Genomic DNA, 21,809 nt, shown 5'->3' with positions numbered 1-21,809 from the left:
ACTTCAAGGAACATGTTCTGCTTCATATTTTTAAAACTGTGAATTTTAAAAATTATAAAAAGAAGAAGACATTGTGTACCTGAAAGAGAAAGAGCAGAACGCATCTTTCCGAGTAATCAGCAGAATGAGGGAGAGGTGTGACTGCAGAAGAATAAGCCTCTGATTTCACAGTGACAAATTGAGCTGCTGTTCTGACATGTAATTGGCAGGTGAGGCGCAGGACTTTTGTAGAGCTGTTAAATGACATTATCTTTGGTCAGTAATAAAAAAGAAGTCAGGCAGGAGTAAAAAAATCATTCTTTTATTTTATTTTTACGTAATGATTTTGTATTTCCTGGCACTTTCCATGACTTCTAAATCGTTAAGAGGCACAAATCCCATGCTTTTGACTTGAGAACTATATACTATTATCTAACATTTACCTAGAATAAAAACAAAAGTAGCCATAATTTTGATTTGATGAATTGGTATTCAGTTCACTGCAGTAATTTAACCAATTTGATCAGAAAATAGAATATGTAACCTTCCCTAAAATGGTTAGATGCATGAAATAACATCAATCCATGTTTTATTCAAATTGTAGTTGACTGCATTGAGCAAGCAAACATATTTCTTTATGAAGTGTCTATTTAAGTGCAAATAGCTGCCTTGTTGGCAGAGTCTATTTACACCACCAATATATGATTGAGCCAGGCAAAATTACAAAATAAATGTGCTCATAACAGGATCAGTGGCGTGGAAAGTAAGGCGGGTGGCATTATCCGCCTTTTCCCAAACTCATTCTTCTCCCTTTTTTCCCATCGCATATCAATCAACTCGGAATAGTGTTTATTTTAAATAGAAAAATGTATTAAGATATTTAATAGTTGGAATAAGTGTTTATTGGGTATAGGGTTAGGAGTAGGTGTAGTGGAGGGCTTTATGAACAGGGTCAAGTAAAGGCGGCATCCATTTAGGATTTGATTAAATATAATCATGGACACTGAGTATGTTGTTATAATGTTATACAGTTTTATAATATACTACAACACTCTGAGGTGCAAATATCTGCCAATATTTTCAATAAGTATAATAAGCATCTGCAGCCATTTCTTTAATTTATGGGCTATCAGTAAACCAAATATATTTTATCTATTTAATTTAAATGTTTATTTAGTTTATTGTAAATTAGGGTTTTACGGTAAACTGTATTAAGACATGTTCCAAATTTCATTGACAGGATTGCTAAAATTAAAAACGTATTAATAATGAATAAATAGAAAATAGCTTTCACTTTTCACTGACCATTTGCTGGAAAACAAACAAGGAAATTAATTTATTAAGAGTTCAGGGCCTATATTTTCCCCTCTTCCCTCCCGCTTTTGACCGACAACATGAACCTTCCCGTAGACGCCTCACACACATGAGCTGCCTGAAATGCCTCATTTCCCTCTTTTCATCTCTGTCACTTTCTGACATTTTCTCCCTCAATCCTTCCCGTCCCTTTTTTCACATGTCTATCTTCCCTCGCTCTCCCTCTGATCTGTCTGGTTAGTGTATTACCGTGAGGGATATTTGAATGGTAATTGCCCTCCCATGGTCCTGAGGTTTTAATCTGTCTGCGAGGGAAGAGGAACTCTATTAATTGAAGATGGGATTGCAGGAGAGAGCTGCACTCTTTTGCCCCTCCATCTCTTGGGTTTCCTGTCCACTGTCCTGAACGATGGGTCTCGTACAAGGAAATAATCCATCATCTTTCCAGACTGACAGAGAACTTGCCCTAACATTCCGGCGACAATACAATTAACATTTACAATCTGCTCAGAATGCCACAGAATGCCAAGGGACAACATGTTAGTCAATGGGTTAAATAAATTACAAGGCTGAAATGAAACAGAAAAGAGAAACCTGAAACCCTGTCCATGTGAGAGTGATTACAAAAGGGTCAGAATACTGACCTGGAATCAGTTTGTGCAATTTTTGCTATACTGGGAGGTTGGTATGACATTAAAAATAGACTTTTTTTGTAAATTAATTTCTCTGGCTCTGAAATTAGTTTCCTGTTCTGCTGATGTGAACTGGAAAACTCATTGACTTAATCAGTATTTTTGTCCTGATTTCCAGTCAAAAAAAATCTAAGCATTCTCAAAACAGAATCAATTTACTTGAATTAAGTTTATTACTTACCCTACTGGCAAATTGAATGTGTTTTCAATTTGAGTGAGACAATAAATTCTCTATATAAGAGTGATATTACTACTGAGTTCAAATAGTTTTAGTTTTTAGTTTTAGTTTTATTATTTATAAATGAAGGTCACATTTAAAAAGTCTTGACATTTTTTTTATAACATACATAGTTTATTTTTGATGACTCCACATAGTTTCTTTGTTGTAGATTTTAGACAGTTATTTTAGTATCGTATTGAGTTTAGTATTGAGATACTATAATACTTTTCTGTTTTCACTTAATTGTATTGTTTTTGTTATTATGATGTTATATCTTTGTGTGTGTGTGTGTGTGTGTGTGTGTGTGTGTGTGTGTGTGTGTATTCACCACTGAAATTAGTTTCCTGCTCAGCTGAAATAAAATAAATTTCTGATTTCCAGTAAAAATATCCAATAATCTTCAAAACAGGATCAATTTACTTATCTTGAATTCAGTTTATTTTACTTACCCTACTGGCAAATTGTTTTTCTTGCTTTAATCATAAACCTCACAAAAGATAAGGGATAGATACCACACAAGAGATTGCAAAGCTAAAAGGGGAGCAAGAGAGCGATGAAGAATACAAAAGAAAGGAGACGGAAAGACAGAGAGAAGGACAATCGAATAGAGATTATTTACTGCAGCGCACACCACACAGCACGCACCCTCGGCTATGCGCTGTAATGTATCACAGTGAAATGCCGTAGACTTTATCAGCCATCAGAATCAGTGCCAGGAAGAACAGAAGCTCAAGAGAAACAGGCCTGCAGAAGACTCTGCATCTGATACATACCATTAGACACACCCCCATATTCCTAAAGCCCTCCGGTTCTCTGAAGAACAGAACGCCAGGACCCTGAAAAGCCATGGTGTGTGTTTGTGACTCACCACACGTCCTCAGAATCCTCGTCACACTCTGCCCCAAACTGACAAATGTCGCACGTTGATGTCTCCTTCTGACTGATCTCTGCGGAACCCTCGTTAACTGGAGAGAGAGAGAGAAGTGAGATATGAGATCTTAAAGCATTCATCATATCATGAGGAATAAAATGTTCCTGTTTCCTTTCAGATAAAAGAGTTCTTTTATTGGTTTATGAATAATCTGAAACTGATGTTGTTGTTGTTTTTCTTTTATTGGTTTATGAAAAAATCTGAAACTGATGTTGTTGTTGTTTTTCTTTTATTGGTTTATGAAAAAATCTGAAACTGATGTTGTTATTGTTGTTTTTCGAATGAGCCTTGGCAACACAAATAAATTGATACATTTAATTCAGAAAAGAAAACATAAGTTCCATCACAGAATGTTATATACATGTATAGGCCTACTTCAAAATATCCTGTCAAATTTACTGTAAAAAAAATAACAATAAAAATATGCTGACAATGTTTCAGGTGTTACAGAATGGCATATTGGTACCTGTATATTTTACAAATTTAACCGTATATGTCAAGTAATTTAATGTTCATACAAATCTACTTGAACAACCAAAGTCTGCTTTCCCAGACAGCAACATAGTGTTTGCCCAGATCCTGCCCACATCTGGTATCATATTTGGACGACACTATAGGCTTTTCCACTGCATGGTACAGTACGGTACGTTACGGCTCGCTTTAAATGGTACCACCTCTGTTGAGGTTCCAACCGTACCGTACCGATACTAAAATGTGACGTGAAAACACTGCAGATCACTGATTGGTCAGACAGAATCGTCACTACCGGCGGCATTGTATTTGTGACACGAGACACCAAACCCGCTAGATTTAAATAGCCAACAGCCACCGCTGTAGCACCTGTTTATAAACTATTTGCTTGAAGAAACAAAAACTTAAAAAAAAGAAATGGCTGAATCGTGGTCAGTGGACGAAGTGCAGACGTTCCTCTCGTTGGTTGCCGAGGAGCGAATAAACGATCAGTCTATAATCCCACCCACGTTGAAGCGGTACTAACTGCAGTGGAAAAGCAAACCGAGCTAAAGCGAAGCGTGCCGAGTCGTACCACGCAGTGGAAAAGAGAAGCAAGCCGAACCGAACCGAGCCGTTCCATGCAGTGGAAAAGAGAAGCAAGCCGGACCGAACCGAGCCGTTCCATGCAGTGGAAAAGAGAAGCAAGCCGAACCGAACCGAGCCGTTCCATGCAGTGGAAAAGAGAAGCAAGCCGAACCGAACCGAACCGAGCCGTTCCATGCAGTGGAAAAGAGAAGCAAGCCGAACCGCGCCGCGCCGTTCCATGCAGTGGAAAAGAGAAGCAAGCCGAACCGAACCGAGCCGTTCCATGCAGTGGAAAAGAGAAGCAAGCCGAACCGAACCGAGCCGTTCCATGCAGTGGAAAAGAGAAGCAAGCCGAACCGAACCGAGCCGTTCCATGCAGTGGAAAAGAGAAGCAAGCCGAACCGAACCGAGCCGTTCCATGCAGTGGAAAAGAGAAGCAAGCCGAACCGAACCGAGCCGTTCCATGCAGTGGAAAAGAGAAGCAAGCCGAACCGAACCGAGCCGTTCCATGCAGTGGAAAAGCGCCATATGTTGCTGTCTGGGTTGTACCTTACAATGTACTGATAATCACCATGATAATAATACAGGTGGTAAAATAGAAAGCCATGCAATGAATCAAAATTCATCATAAGGCTATAAGATTAATAAATGCTGCAGAAGGTTTGTAATTTCTAAAGTTACTAATGTTAACTGAACCTTATTGTAAAGTGTTATAGCAAAAGCGTATGTAGTGAACATTTGAATGTCAGGGGTTTCTAGATGACCATATGTAGATAACAGCAGAAACCATGAGGTGTATGATTAAATAATTGGTTTATTATTGCAGGGGACCAGCCCGCTGGCTGCAGTTTCAGGCAATTTGCCCCTCTACAAAATAAAAATGTAACCGTTAAAGTGATTTGTGATGGGTTATTGATGGCAAACAGCCAGAGACTCTTCCTTAAGCCCTCGCCTGCACGAAAATCTGACATTATCACCAGTTCAATAACACAGAGATCAAGACACCTCACCTTAATGGTTTTATGCCAAAAAAACAAACAGTGTTCGGAATGTATTTGCAATGTAATCTAAGCTTTAATAGTGCCCGTGACTAAAGCACTTCAATTAGGGCAGTGCTAATTGCAAATTTGTGGTGCTTGAGCAGCAATTGGCAGTAAATGAAAAGATCTAAGTAAACATAGCATGTGAGGGCTTCTGAAGGCTAAATATGGGTCAAGCAGCAGCTTTTAGCCTGAGAAAATAGCTGGTTTAAGTGGGTGTAGAGGAACGGCCGGATTTTCCACACATTATGGAGTATGAAGTGTGAAGCCTGAGCTGCTGCACTGTGTCCACATTCAGATTCAGGAAGTCAGGGATAGCGTGTGAAGTTGCTAATTAAAAGCTAACTAAAATGGAGATATTAGCAATGGGCTAAGATGCATTTTGTGAAAGTCGCCTTCTTGTTGTCGCTTACAATCAAATGCAGAATGTTGGTATGTTCCAAGTCGATTGTGAGCACATTTGTGAGCACATGCTGTATGATGAATCTGATAGTTTGAGGTATTGAGGACCTTCAATCGCAAAATCGAACCCGACAGCTCTGAATATAAATCATTATTGTAGTCTATACAGGGAACAATTTTTTTGTATTTGCTCAATAATTTATTTCTAACAAAAAAACTAAAAGAGCAGTTTTTAATTCATACCGGGATACGATGATGTCTACTTCTCTACTATATAGTAGGTGAAAAAAGTAGTGCATCCAAATTTAGAGTATTCATAAAATAGTAGGTCTTTTTTGTCACTACCTTTATGCGTGTGTGTGTGTGTGCTTGAAGATTCTTGCGTATCGCTGCTCAGTTATGTGAGGCAGAGCAAGAAGGAAGTGCTGTTTCCACGTCGATAGAACATATCTGATTCCGAGTGTACAGTATGTGTGTGATTTAGAATGTATGAGCCAGAACTCATCAATGATTTACACTCAGACATTAAAACATGTTTGATCCTACTGGAGGAGGGGAAATGCTTTCCTCAAGCTAAACTCTTCTCTTTAGTCTCTAAACGGCTGAACCCCTCCCTCCATCTCCCTTCCTGCCCTTTTCTATTTCTCTCCCACAGTGGCTACATTTGTTCACTTTTTCTATGCTTTCTCCCTCTTGTATGGCTTTCACATGCCTTTATCTATATCTGCTTTCGTTTCGTATCCTCTTATTTCATTTATTTTCTTCTCCTCCTCAATTTCCTGTTCTTTGCTCTTTGAGACACATTCCTCTGTTGTTCCGTTCAACTGCTTGGCCATTATGTAGCGTGTGAACAACGCGCATTGGCTACACTTTGATTCTCTAATCTAAACAGACGCAGCAGTTTTGCAGTTCAGTTGATGCAAATCATACATTATTACAAGGAAAAATATTAACACACGAGGGAAATCATTGTTGTGTCCGTGAAGATGTGAAAAAAATAGGCATAAATCTAGATTACACATTTACCCAAATTATTATAGGCTATACGCCTGTTTAACTGAAGCTAATTTGAGTGGGTTTCTCCCATCCTCATACAATGTCACTTCTCTCTGTCTTTTGTGGCCCTGACGAGAACGTTGGTCTCCTCGGCTGTGAACCGCTCTTTGCGTGCGCCAGGCAAATCCACCGTTATAATAGCGATCCGCCGTGGAACAAGCGCACCTGCTCTTAAAGGGAATGTGAGAGGACGCTCTGATTGGTTTATTTCACGTTACGCCCAAAACACACCTATGAATAATGGTCAGTGCTACTACAGCTACTACAGACCAACTCAAGCTACAAGCTACTACAGACCAACCCATTTTAGATTTGCGTTGTGCGCAAGAGTAATTTATCGGTATAATAGCAACAGCCCACAAAGTTACTTGCGTTTCGCGTTTGATACTTATAGTTAAAATAGGGCCCTGAATCTTCAAACTAACCATTTTCAGTCTCTGAGAAATGAGGTGCAATGTATATTATGAGAAAATTAAAGTGTTTTGATGCATGTAAATGTATTGTAGGAACAAAATTTGGCACCTTTAGCATATTAGGGGCACACAAAAATATTAGAGTAATTACAGAAAATCAAGCATGACGCTAGTTCTGGCAGTTAGTCAAGCTTGCATCAGCTGATCCACGTCTACCTATAGGAATACGATGCCGATCACTGTATACATACTGTATATAAGCTCCATCAGTATTATCAGCAGCTATCGCTAAATTACCCTCCTCCATCCCCAGCTCCTCCTCTCGTCAGTCAGGATTTGGCATTCTGATTCCCCTTTGAAGCAGACTGATTGCTCGAATTATGTTGTACATTCAAATCTTTATTAATTAATGATATCTGCAATACATTCATGTTGGTTTTGTTCTGTTTACCCTAAGGAGGGTTATTACTGCTCTCCCAGCTGTCATCTATGCTAGGCTTATCTATATCTATCCCTATGCTAGGGAGTTCTTGCCCAGAACAGAACCGTACCGCCAATCCAACTGTATGCTAAAAACAGTCAATCATATTTGACGATATGTAGTCCTGACAGAAATGAATTACGAAATACAAAATCATGGAGACAGTTGTACTTCACAGTAAACACAGCTGTACGTCTCGCAGTAAAGGCCCTTTCACATGACTTGCATCAGCATTGCCCAATAAATAGAAATATAAGAGAGAAACATCAGCTATTACCTCCAGTGGCAGTGTGCCAGTCAAGCATTGTATTGCGTCGCTCGAAGTTTAAACTATTTCAAATCTGACCTTGTTTGCCACGACCTTTTGAGACAGCCAGTGACTACTGAAAAACTCCCATGCAAATACAGATCCTAAGTTTATTATTATTATTACACCTCTAATGATGTCTTTTACAGTTTTAAAAGAAAAAAAACTGTCAAACTTTATGAGCAGATCTTGAATTCCTCATAATTTTCTTTTAATTGGCTATGTTTGCCCTTGTTTCCAACAGCAACCCAGTTTTGAATCCAGTGCTTGGACTTATACATGTGAATCAATGTTCAATGATTGCTTCATTTATTTCAAATAAATGTTTTCACTGTTTACTGTGCACATTCTGCTTTCCTGCTACATACAGTATACAGGGTACAGTGCACACAGTATACAATGTGTGCCCACTATTTTTTTTAATAGTAATTGAAACAATAGGCAATATTCCTTAAACATGGATGTCATGGAAATGAAATTATTTAATTTAGCATTTTGCTTTTTTAAATTTCAGAATTTCGTAAATGCCTGCAGTCCGATCAAATACTGAGTGGAAGAAAAAAATAATAATGGCTGTAATTATCGTTCATTTTGGAAATGGAAAGTCAAGCAGAGGACATTTTGGCAAATGTAGTACTGTCGGTCATCTACACTCTCAAAAAAAGGTTCAGAACCAAATCAAAAGTTAAAGGTATAGTTCACCCAAAAATTAAAATGTTGTCATCATTTACTCACCATCAGATTGTTTTAAACCTGTATGAGTTTCTTTCTTCTGTTGAACACAAAAGAAGATATTTCAAAGAATGTTGGAAACCTGACATTTGACGGTAGCCATTGAATTTTTTTTTCCTACAGGAAGTCAATGGCTACACCCTGGTGTGTAAATGACATTTTAGGGTGAACTATCCCTTTAAGGGTGCATATTAGTACCTTTTAGTAAAGGTATACATTAGTACATAAATTGGTCTATATTAGTTCCTTTTGAAAGAGTACAACCTCAGTTGTTGTACCTTTTTTTCAGGGAGAGTGTGTGTATTCTTTGTATGCAACAATTGTGTACACATACACAGCACACACAAATAATTTATATATACTTTACACACATACTTTATCAAAAGTGAAGACATTTTTACACAAAACTTGATCAAAAATGCAAATTATGTTCTGATACTTGCGACTTGGTAAGTATCAACATACTATTTATCTACTTTTCTACTATTTCAGAATATATATATCATCCCTCACTTCAGAGCATCCCTCCCTCTCTCTTTCTTCTGTTTCTCTCTTTTTAGATCTTCCCATCACCCCATCCTGTATCTCTTTTTAATTAGCCAGGTTCTAGAGTGAAATTCCTCATCTTGGATTCACATCATAAGTATCGCTGGCATATTCACATCTATCAAGAGAGAAGCGGACAGAAGCTGCTGTCATCCGAACTCAGAATGAGCATCTATGCGTGTGCGAATGTGAACAGACAAAGCCAGATATGAGATCATTATTGTAAAGCTCCGTATTAATTAGAGATGAGTTGAAAATACTCACCATCATTCCCTGATCCAGAGCCAGCATCTACAAAGCAGAAAAACAGATGGTCAGCACTGGAACAGAAGTGTAGTGTCCATTCAAACGGATTTAGTTGTGTTTTTAAACCAATTCTGAATGCAACTTACAAACAAAATGACAATATATTTGGTAATTCGATTGCACACTCATAGATACAACCATTCACACCTCTAAATCCATCTGTCTAATCGAGTCGCTGTTTTTGCAAATCATTTGCAATAAATTGAAAATTCTGTCATCATCTATCTAGCCGTGCATTTTGTGTATAACTTCTGTGATTTTTTCCCCATGTGGAACAAAAATGCTTATTGATTACTGGCTGTCAGGTTCAGTTGCATTTTTATTTTATTAAAATTAATTAGGTTGGGATTTTGAACCCCCTTTGCTCAAAGCAAACTGTATTTAAAAAAAAATGCTGTAGTTTAATTAATAACCAAAAAAAGAACATTTAAATTACATAATGTAAAAATTAAAGGGATACTCCACCCAAAATAAAAAATGATCTCACCAGAAGTATTTGGATTTCTTTCTTCAGATAAACACAAACGAAGATTTTTGAAAAAATAATACATTTATGTGAGTATATGTTATGTGAATAAATGTATCAAAGTACTGTATATGGGACCCCTAAAGTTGACGCTTCATAAACCACGAACACGACGGTAATCCATACGACCCAGTTGATGAATCGATGTCTTCTAAAGCGAAATGATAGGTGATTTGGAAAAATACTAATATTTATAACATTTTGACCTAAAAAAAAAAAGTGTTTTAGGCCAACTGTCATACGAAAAATATTAGCAAAATATTAGCATTAGCGCGCCTGTCAATTAGCTTCATGGATTCTTATGAAACTTATGGATTACCATCGTGTTCACTTTGTGTGGTTTTGAAGTGTCAAATTTGGGTGTCCCATACACTAGGAGTATTAAAGTATTATCAAAATCTTTGTTTGTATTCATGATCTGATAATGAAAGCCATATTCATCTGGGTTGGTAAATTATGAGTTTTCATTTTTGGGTGAAGTATCCCATTAAATACAACCAATTGGGCCAGTTTAAATTAATATTTAGTTTTTATTAATTATTGACAATAATGTATTTATCGTTGTAATTATTAAGTTTAATTATTATGATTATTCATCGCATCTTATATACATTTAAAGGGATAGTTCACTTTAAAATTTTAATTTTAACTCACCCTCAAGTTGTTTCAAACCTGTATGAATTTATTTCTTCTGCTGAACACAAAGGAAGATATTTTAAAGAATGTCAGTAACCAAACAGTTAACTGGTCCCATTGACTGCCATAATATTTATTTTTTTCCTACTATGGAAGTCAATGGGACCAGTTAACTGTTTGGTTACTGACATCATAAAAAATATCTTCCTTTGTGTTCAGCAGAAGAAAGAAATGCATACAGGTTTGAAACAACTTGAGGGTGAGTATATGATGACAGAATTAAAATTTGAAAGTGAACTATCCCTTTAACCAATTTATATAGCTAAATATGTTATATAAACATCCATCCCTCCCTTCCCACCGCCCGCAAATTTGAGCTACGCCACTTAAATAAGCGTATAGATCAAACGTCACATAAAACTGTCCCTTTGTAGGTTAGATGGTCTCTGCCTATGCTTAGATTACAAATACAAATTCACCTGTTGTGCCATTTTCCCAATAGCCACCTTATGTCTTCTGAATCTGTATCTGAGTCAGTGAAGGTTGCACAGACAGCGCACAGGAGAACAATAGAAGCAATATCACAGTCATCATGCAAAACAAAAGTCAATGTGGCACAGTGCACTTCTTTCCCAGCCCTACTTAAAAGAGACATTTATAGAACTCTAACGTACACCAGAGGCTTCTAATTCTAGAACATTCCCAGGACTTAAACTGAGCTTTTATGGGCCTAATGTATTTGATCTGTAGAACTGAGAACTAGAGGGTGAAAGAACAAGAATTATCGAGGGAAATGTATACATTAGAGATGAAGGGGAGGGAGGCAGGCTGTCACCTAATTTCCAATTTTTAACATTTATAAATCTGCCCTCCGGCTGCATCTGTACCTCTCAAAATATAAATAATGGAGTTCTTGTGGTTTCATTTGAGGTGAAAACAAAAAGTAGCCCCAGATAACCCCACTTTCTCTCTCTCAAGTTCAAGGGCACAGCCGCTATGACTAGACTGTGCTGTGTTCTCTCGCTCTCAGTCTTTCTCGCCATCCGCCCCTGGGCTTGACGGCAGCTTTGGGAAAATCTGACATTCATCAATTTGTTATGATGGAGAGGAGCAGCTTATAGCTCTGTGCCCTCCCATCAATCACCCCACCAATTATTCCCCGCCCAGAACAAATATAAATCTTCGTTTGAGATGGCCACAGGAAGGCGAGGCCTTAATGTGTTATTCCTTTAATTCCGAACTGTGCCTCTCCTGCTCTCCTGCAAAAATACTTTTCTAAAGCAGTATTTTTTCTTGTTTTTCAGTAAAAATATCTTAACCATTCCAAGGGGCTGTTTACACAACACCGCTTTCAACTAAAAACATAAAACGTTTTACGCGGTTTGGCTGTTGGTTTACACGACAAAGGCATTTTGGGTGCCTGAAAACGCAATGTTTTGAAACCGTGTTTCAAAGTGCAAGTTTTTGAAAACGGTCTCTGTGTAAACAACAAAAACGCGAATCTCTGAAGACGATGATGTCATGCACATGCGTATTACGTGTTGTCTATAGTGTTTCATCGCCATCTAATGGATTGGCAGCAGAATAGAGGGTTTTTAGTCGTTTTCGCGAATCAGTGTGAATGGGGATAGTTTTTGCAATGGTGTCGTCAGTACGTGAAAACTTCTCAGTTTTAAGCATATCATTGTCGTGTAAACGTACCCTAAGTAAGGGATAATGTAGAGCCAGCTGGTCATTATTGCAATAATTAGTTTCAGTTCAATCATGACATATCTCTGAATAGTTTTAGCATGTTATTGAATATGACAAGGTTTAGTCTTGGCGTATTACACTGCTGCTGCTGCAGAGCAAGTATGGAGATGCTATTGCCAATAGATACACAGACACAAGTACTATTTAATGTGTTTTTGAGCAGGATGAGGAAAGACTTGATAGTGTTTAATGTTCAGTTATGTTGGGATTTAGAATAGTTTAAATTACACTCGGTTAACATTGTGGTATTAGTGAATCACTAATCTGGTCATTTAAAAATAACTATTTATTATAACATTTCACGGTGTTGAAGTTACATGAACAAATTATTCATCAATTCATGTGGAACCAACATACTGATTGAATCATGAAATTTCAACACGCATTTATTTTACAAAACAAGACAAAATAAAACAATATTTTGCAATGTCCTCTTCCTCACCCTTTCAGTTTCTCACTTCTCTTTCTCTTTCCCAAACTTCTGTGTCCCCTGCTGGGTCACAGGTAACACAAATTGTCAGAAGTATGCAGATGAGGCTGAGCTCCTTCATATTCATGAGGCTGTGGTTTTAATAAGGGACTCAATTACAGGACCGCATTGCACTGAACCTGTGACACTGTGGCTGTCTGTGTGTGTGTGTGTGTGTGTGTGTGTGTGTGTGTGTGTGTGTGTGTGTGTGTGTGTGTGTGTGTGTGTGTGTGTGTGTGTGTGTGTGGTGTGAGAGAGAGAGAGAGAGAGAGAGAGAGAGAGAGAGAGAGAGAGAGAGAGAGAGAGAGAGAGAGAGAGAGAGAGAGAGAGAGAGAGAGAGGCTCTATGTATTCAGCATCTCATTTCTTCATCTTCAATCTGCGTTTTAATTCTCCAGATCATTCCTCGTTCCCTTTGCTGATCAGACCAATCCTTGTTGCACTCATGATCTTCCATAATTAGCCAAATAATTTTGTCTGGGTCTGTCCTTTTGGTATTACATCATACTGTCTCCCTCTCTGCCCGTCTCTCTCTCAAACTGCTCTGTGGGGAGCGTCTAGATGTTCTGATGGATTATACTAATGATGACTTTTCCGATTCCATCTTCCTCCAGCTTTGCCCCTTCCTCAGCGCACGCACGCACACACACACACACACACACACACACACACACACACACACACACACACACACACACACACACACACACACACACACACACACACACACACACACACACACACACACACACACACACACACACAGTGTCTGATTTATAACTACCTCCCGCTATCTTTCTCTTCTTTACAAGTAATGGGTGATCAATTTGAGAACAGTGTGACCTGTGTTTATTCTGTCTCCAAACACACACATATTTGTGTACACCCATATAGCACGGCACACACAATGATTTGTGGTCTGTGAGGAAATGTAGCCCACTTTACTCGACACTGATTACTGCCTTTGCCTCCGAACAGCCCCACATCTCTGCATCACACTCAGACACACAGATGGCTGTTTTTCTATGGCTGGGACTCTACATTCCACAGTTTTTTGTTATGTTGTATCAAACATAAAAATTAACTTAGCCTGAAAAGCAGTTTGTTTTAAAGATATCTAGGCCCGGTTTAGATTAAGCCAGGGTTAGGCCCTAGTTCAATTAGGGCATTTAACTGGCTTTTATAAACGTGCCTTAGAAAAAATAATAATACTGGGATGCATCTTGAGACAAAACAATGCAGTGACAAACCTATTACCCAAAAAATAATGATCAAACAAATAATATTTTCTATAATTTATGAGACTATACTAATATACGACTACTAATATTTGTTTTATGTTTTTAAAAGAAGTATATTGGGCTCGCCAAGCCGCATTTAATTGAGTGAAAATAAGTAAAACAGTAATATTGAGAAATATTACGATTTAAAATAACTCTTTTCTATTTAAATCTAATTTAAAATGCAATTTATTTATGTGATGGCAAAGCTGAACTTTCAGCATCATTACTCCAGTGTTCAATGCCACATGATCCTTCAGAAATCATTCTAATTTCTTTAAAAAAATCGTACTGACTGAAAAAGTAGTGTAAGCTGACCAATAACTAAAATTATTTCTATAACCTACAACTACATCTGAACTGAAGGTATTTGGTAAATGTAACAACGAATACAGTCAGTCACAAAGAATGTACAGTTACACCTCAAATATTTATGTGTTCTCGATTAAATTAGCCGCCTTCCTCATTTAATAAAATATGACTAAAATTGGGCTAATCTAGAGACAGAGGACAAAAAGAGGACTGGACCAAAATACTGTGTGTGTGTGTGTGTGTGTTTATGTGATTTATGAGGACACAAATTTGTATAATGATATGTGTATTACACTGGTATTACAACTTAAACGTGGTTTATGAGGACATTTAATGAGTTCTCGTAATTCAAATAGCTTATAAAACATAAAAAACAATGTTTTATTAAAAATGTAAAAATGCAGAATGTTTCCTGTGTGTAGGTTTAGGGATAGGGGCAGTGTAAGGGGATAGAGTATACAGTTCGTACAGTATAAAAACCATTACGCCTATGGAGAGTCCTCATAATGTAGTTGTACTGTACCTCTAATGAGTAGTGTGTGTATATCTGTGTGAGAAAAATGTAAAGAGGTGGAATGAAGTCTTTTGCCATTATAGCAGTACACAAGCCCGATTGTGATTCCCCTGTGCTTTTCTGAATTGCCTTCAGAAAGCTGTGTCCCTCACATAATTTATCAGAAAATTAAGAAAAGGCGAAAGAAAGAGACTGAAATGAGAGAGAAAAACAACGTGTGAACTGTGAAGTAGTGAAAACAAACAAGAATCGTTTCTGGTATTAAATGTTATTTAAAGATTCGATTTCAGCGAACATCAAGGTATCAGTCTCTTCACCACCGGTGTCTGCTGTCAGCACTGTGCGCAGCGTCTCTTTCTCTCCTCCACTGTAATATTGTACCAGGTGAGATGTTCTGGAATTGCCTGCCATCACAACATCACCTGAAGTGTCAGACTGTCAGAATGTCAGTCAAACCTGTATCTCAGCTGTTTCTCTGAGCAAAACAAACTGTAACCTGGACAAAATATCTTTGCAAAAGTAAAACATTTTTGAAATATATATCTTTCACGTTTCAGTTTTTCAGTAATAAATTGAGCTTTTATTTAAATCCTTACAGCCTGTTTCACACCACACACATTAGCAGCGTGCGAGGGCCGCTGCAACAGCAGGTGTGTGTTGAGCTTTCACACTGTTTCACAGCAGTGAAATCCAAATTTCAGAAGCGATCTCACCAATGTCACAAACTGTGCTCAGATTTGCCAGACTGTCTACAATAAAAACCCAGAGATTTTTATATGAACTCAATCATCATGTCATTAAAGTCTTTGAAGACCAATTTATCCATACAATTCACATTAAATTTACAGCTCTATACTCATACTGTAAATTAAGGATTTTTCCCTGTTTTTTGTTGTTGTTTTATTTAGATAATTATACACTCACCAGACACTTTATTAGGTGCACCTTGCTAGTACCGGGTTGGACCCCCTTTTGCTTTCAGAACTGCCTAAATTCTTCATAGCAGATGCTGGAACAAGGTGCAGGAAACGTTCCTCACAGATTTTGGTCCATATTGACATGATAGAAGCTGCAGATTTGTCGGCTGATGCGAATCTCCAGTTCCAGCACATCCCAAAGATGCTCTATTGGATTGAGATCTGGTGACTGTGGAGTATAGTGAACTAACTATGTTCAAGAAACCAGTTTGAAATGATTTCAGCTTTGTGACTAAAATGCTGCTGGAAGTAGCCATCAGAAGATGGGCACACTCGTCATAAAGGGATGGACACTATAAGCAACAATACTCAGGTAGGCTGTGGCATTTAAACATTGCTCAATTGGTACGAAGGGGCCCAAAGTTTGCCAAGAAAATATTTAAACACACCTTTACACCACCACCAGCACTGAACGTTTGATACAAGGCTGGATTGATCCATGCTTTCATGTTGTTTACGGCAAATTCTCATCAGATCAAGCAACATTTTTCCAATCTTCTATTGTCCAATGTTAGTGAGCCCATGGGAATTGTAGCCTCAGTTTGGTGTTCTTCTGCAGACCTTGGTTGTAGCGAGTCTTTATTTGGGTTACTGTTGCCTTTCTATGAGTTCGAACCAGTCTAGCAATTCCCCACTGACCTCTGGCATCAACAAGGCATTTTATCCCACAGAACTGCTGCTCACTGGATAATTTCTCTTTTTCAGACCATTTCAGATCAGCAGTTTCTGAAATACTCAGACCGTCTGGCACCAACAACCAAGACACGATCAAAGTCACTTAAATCCTCTTTCTTCTCCATTCTGATGCTCAGTTTGACCTTCAGCAGATTGTCTTGACCTTGTCTACATGCCTAAATGCATTGAGTTGCTGCCATCGGATTGGCATTAACGAGCAGTTGAACTGGTGTGCCTAATAAAGTGACTGGTGAGTGTATATCCCAGTCTCACAAGTGTCATTATCATCAGCATTAATTTTCTGAACCAACCGTGTCGTTCTGTATTCACCCAACACCAGGTGCATTCGTCACTCTCACTAGCCATTATCCGTCAGTGAATGATCATTACTTTAGCTTATAATCACTCATTTCCTCCGTGGTGTGGCTCTAAGGAACCCGAGCACTGCCACAAGGCAGAACTCAGATTGAACCCCGCTGGTGGTTTCTCTGTGGAATGTTGCGCCTCTGAGCGCCGAGGGCACGTGGACATATCACTTCTCCCTGCTAATGGGAGTTTGCAGTTAAATTTATCTTTGAATTTGTTGCCACTTATTTGCAAAGCTCTAACGCCCATGCATGATAATAGAGAGATTCTGAGCCTATAACACTTTCCTTGTTTTTTTGTTGTTGAGCAAAACACCAGTTCTTTAAATGTGCGAAACGACCGAGGTTTAATTCCCTTGTGCAACTTTTTTATTAAAGATATACATACATAGATTTATTTATGTATGGACTGACTGTATGTATGCATTTATTTGTTGGTTAGTTGGTTGGGAAGTTGGATTCAGAATTCACTTGCCTGAAAAATCTGGCCACCAATTTCTATGATGTGGAATCGAATTTAATTGATGTCAAATCTCTGTCTAAAGGACAATATTTCAATATTGAACCAACACATAATTTTTGTCTTGTATTCCAGTCTATCCAATATTTATACACCCTTAAAATGGTTTTATTTATTTTTTCATGTTTATAAGCATACATTTTTACTGCTTAAACTTGTGTTTTGGGGTACATTGTGAGTCAAGAAAGAAACATTAAAAGTTAATTGTAAGAAAAATAAACTCAGTTTAAGATATTCTCTGAAAACATGTATTTATGGCTGATTTGCTTCTCAAATAAATGTATCCCGTTTTAAAGATTTTTAGATCAGTTTTAATGGACAACAATACAAAAAAATATTTAATTTGATTTTCTAAAGATTTAGTAACACTACAATAAGGTACAATTTGTTAACAATAGAAAATCATTGGAGAACAATATTTAAACAGCATTTATTAATCTAGGTGAAAGTTAATTCATAAAAATACTGTTTGTTTTTTTACATTAGCAAATATAAATGTATACAACTTGAAATATAAAAAAATGCATTAGTGAGAATTTACACAGAATTTAACATTACCTTTATTATTTAATAGGCTAAATGCTATAAAAGTATTATTCATTGTTGGTTCAAGATACCTAATGCATTAACAAATATAACCATATTGTAAAGTATTAATGATTGTTGCTTCTCAAATAAATGTATCATGATTTAAAGATGTTTAGATTGTTTCACTGGACAACAAAACAAAAAAAATTATTAAGATTTGGTTTATTATTTGGTAACACTACAATAAGGTACAATTAGTTAACATTAGTAAATTGTTGAAGAACAATATTTTAATTGCATTTATTAATCTAGGTTGAAGTTAATTCACAAAATACTGTTTTTTTTTTCCCATAAATGTAAATTTACAACTTGAAATGTTGGAAAATGTGTTAGTATGAGAGTATTTAGAATTGAAGTATTGTTCATTGTTAGTTCCTGATACCAAATAGAACCTTATTGTGAAAAGATTGCATTCATCAGCACACACACACACACACACACACACACACACACACACACACACACACAAACACACACACACACACACACACACACACACACACACACACACACACACACACACACACACACACACACACACACACACACACACACACGTACCGACAGGGCAGGCGCCCTCTGACACCAACAGCACCTCTCTCTGCAGTTTGCAGGCATCCTTGCGCAGGAGACAGTGGTTCTCATAGCTCTCGCCGTTAGATCCGCACACTGGAGCATAGTCACTGCTGCACTGTAAAGAGAGAAAGAGGCACAGGTGTCACAGATGCATGTTTCTGTTGTAAATGTTTAATGGCCGAGATCAGATGAGGACAAACTTTAATTACATCGGCGCTCTGAAACACTAGACATCTGTTCGGGTGTAGATGACTGCAGATAGCGAAGAGTGGAATAATGGCTGTTATAACACCTGACCGTGACTCTGCAGCACACACACACACACACACACATGGGGAGGAACACAAGTCCGCTGGTGTTGTTGTGGCCAGCTGTGGTGCGGCGCCTGGAGGAAGCAGGTCACCCAGAGGCAAGAACACAGAAGGAGAACCGGTTTCACTCGTATATCAAGCCAGGAGCAAATAGAGGTTATTTACATCAGCCATTAAACAAGAGGTTATCCATCTATCTGAATGCACACACGCACACACAACTGACACACAGCAAACACACTGTAAAATCACTGGAAACACACACTCACACCAACACAGAACTGCTGACTAATGGCCTGAGGGGAAAAGAGAGCGCAAGTGAGAAGGACAAAACAGACACGAGAGGGAGGGTGACTCTTTCAAAGTTTGAAATCTCTAGTGCGATTTATAAATCACAGGCAGCCAGCCATAAACAGGACAAGGTGATTTAATGAACCAGAACACACTGAATCTGTCGGGAAAACGTCCACTGATATGTACATTGCAGTGAAGTTGGGTGGACTTCTGTAATGAAGAGGCATGTTAATTCATGTTTTAATTTCATGTTTATACAGGTAAATGTATATGGAAGCACATTTACCTTAGACTAACAAACATCTAATACTATAGTATTTTTTTTTTACTTTTATACTGACATGATAGTTCACCCTTATATGACTTTCTTTCTTCTGTGGAGCATGACAGAAGATATTTTGGAGTGTTTTTTTTCCCCTTTCAATGGATGTCAATGGTCCATATTGTTTGGACGTCAATGTTCTTTACAATCAAAATCTGAGGGTGAGTTAATGATGACAGAAGTTTCATTGGTGAACAATCCCTTTAACACAATATATTGAAACCAAGTCTCAAAGTCCCATTAAGTTTATGTAGTTTTAATACATTTTCAACACACTCATATGGCAATTTGTACATTCGTTTTGGTGGCTAATTTGAATGAATCTTATTCATACGTTTTCTTACAATCTGCTTGCTCCAGTTAGGCCACCACCTCATAAAATAGTTATCTCAAGATACATTTTTGAGTTGCTTTAATAATACAGTACAATAATCAGCAACTACTATAATACAATAAAAAGTTAATGTTAATTCAACAAAAACAAAATGTTAATTGCTACAGTCTATTTTAAATGTTTAACTAATCTGAATGATTTAAAAAAAAAAATTGGTTTGAATCAATAATTCACCAACTCACTCATAAATATTTCACTTGTTTCATCACTGGATGAATCAGCTTCTTTTTTCTTTTTTTTTTAAAGGGCACCTATTATGACATTTAAAATGTTCCTAATGTTGTTTAGGGAGTCCCCAACAACAGTTTTACATGCATGCAATGACAAAAAACACTTTTGTTTTCGTATAATATGCATTTATTTTTACCTGATTTGCTCACCGACTCCCAAATGATTCGTTCAACGACTAATTTTTCCAAACCCCTCCTTTGCGCGACGCTAATCTGCGTTGATTGGTCAGATGACCCAGCAGTGTTTACAGAGATAATACTTATTGTTTAACACGGAGTACAATGATGCTTTTATCAATTAAATCGTGTTATAATAATGATTATAGTCCACTGCTTTATAGTTTGTAGTAAAAAACTAAAAATAAGATAAAGAATTTAATGCTACGTTAGCGAGCATAGCCCAGAGTTCATATTGTAAAAGCACAATCAGTCTTTATTTGCGTTAGCCCGATGCATAAACATAACGTTTTTACAAAAAAAAAAAAAATGCAGTTACGTTACTACGAGGTATTATTCTATTCTTTAAGACAACTCCGAAAACAACGACAAACACTTCACATATCTCAATACAATTGCCATTGAAGACCAGAAGCTAAACGGTGCTTACACAACAAACAAAATCATTATTAAGCATGCTACATAAAACATAAAAGCAACAATTATTAATAACACTTACAGGTTGTGATACGGAGGAGGAAGCTGATGCAAATACACTTGGAACTGAACCTTCCTTCAATATCAGCCGGCTGACAAGTTGACGTCATCTAGTCAGAGAAAAAGCTTCGGTCTTCTAACGATTCATAAAAATGACTCAGAGTCGACTCTCACTTTTGAAAGACAATAACTTTATATACGGTGCACTTTCATATTTCAAACTTTGTAGGATGTTTTTGTTCACTTAGATCTATGTTACACACTACATGAAATTTCAAAATTCCATAATAGGTGCCCTTTAAACAAATCTCTTGAATGAATGATTCAATGACAAATTAATTTTTAACAGTCACTTGTCGCCCCCTGGTGATCGATACAATCATTATTGTAATGACAAGTTCTGTTCAAAAAGTGATTTACTCCATTTTGTTCGCTACCGTAGACATCAGTGTTTATATCCGAACTATAAACTTTTAACCCAGTACTTCTGTGATAATAAAATATCTGAAACACAGAAATAATGATACTGTGTGTGGTTGCAAAGCGCCAATGCAGATTTTAATGTTCCGCTGTGATTTTGTCAAAGGTTTAAATAAACACGTTTAATAGGTGAATCTGATTCATTTAGGAATGAGATCGAGATTATGAATCAAGGTTGCGGTCGTTCAACGATTAATCATGCAGCTCTACTATCTAGGCCAATATTAGCAGAAAAAACAGCATTTGTGATGAGCGTTTGACAGAATGGAGAGATGAATGAAAGACTGAGTAGGAAGATAAAAATAATTGTAAGGCTTAAATAAGAAAATGGATAATAGCAGGTGAAGGATGAATAGAGAGGAAGGAAATATGATATAACCGCTGCTTCCTCATACATCTTCAACCAGCAGCCGCTTTTTGACGAGGATATTAAAACATGTCATTAAGAGAAATTCTTTCTTCCTGTTCCTCCATTTAC

General features: G+C 37.4%; 1 protein-coding gene across 1 annotated transcript in view; it reads right to left on the bottom strand.

Annotated features, from left to right (window-relative positions):
• Window positions 1-21,809, bottom strand: part of tmeff2b (transmembrane protein with EGF-like and two follistatin-like domains 2b) — a 58,102-nt gene that overhangs the window by 16,646 nt on the left and 19,647 nt on the right. Inside the window, exons 3-5 of the mRNA XM_079628300.1 lie at window positions 18,632-18,761; window positions 9,416-9,442; window positions 3,074-3,170 (exon numbers count right to left, since the gene is read on the bottom strand). Of these exons, the coding sequence (XP_079484426.1) occupies window positions 3,074-3,170; window positions 9,416-9,442; window positions 18,632-18,761 (254 nt within the window). The remainder of the gene's footprint in view (window positions 1-3,073; window positions 3,171-9,415; window positions 9,443-18,631; window positions 18,762-21,809) is intronic.

Source organism: Phoxinus phoxinus (genome assembly GCF_949152265.1).
Source record: "Phoxinus phoxinus genome assembly, chromosome: 11".
NCBI lineage: Eukaryota > Metazoa > Chordata > Actinopteri > Cypriniformes > Leuciscidae > Phoxinus > Phoxinus phoxinus.
This window is presented reverse-complemented; position numbering and strand designations above follow the sequence as displayed.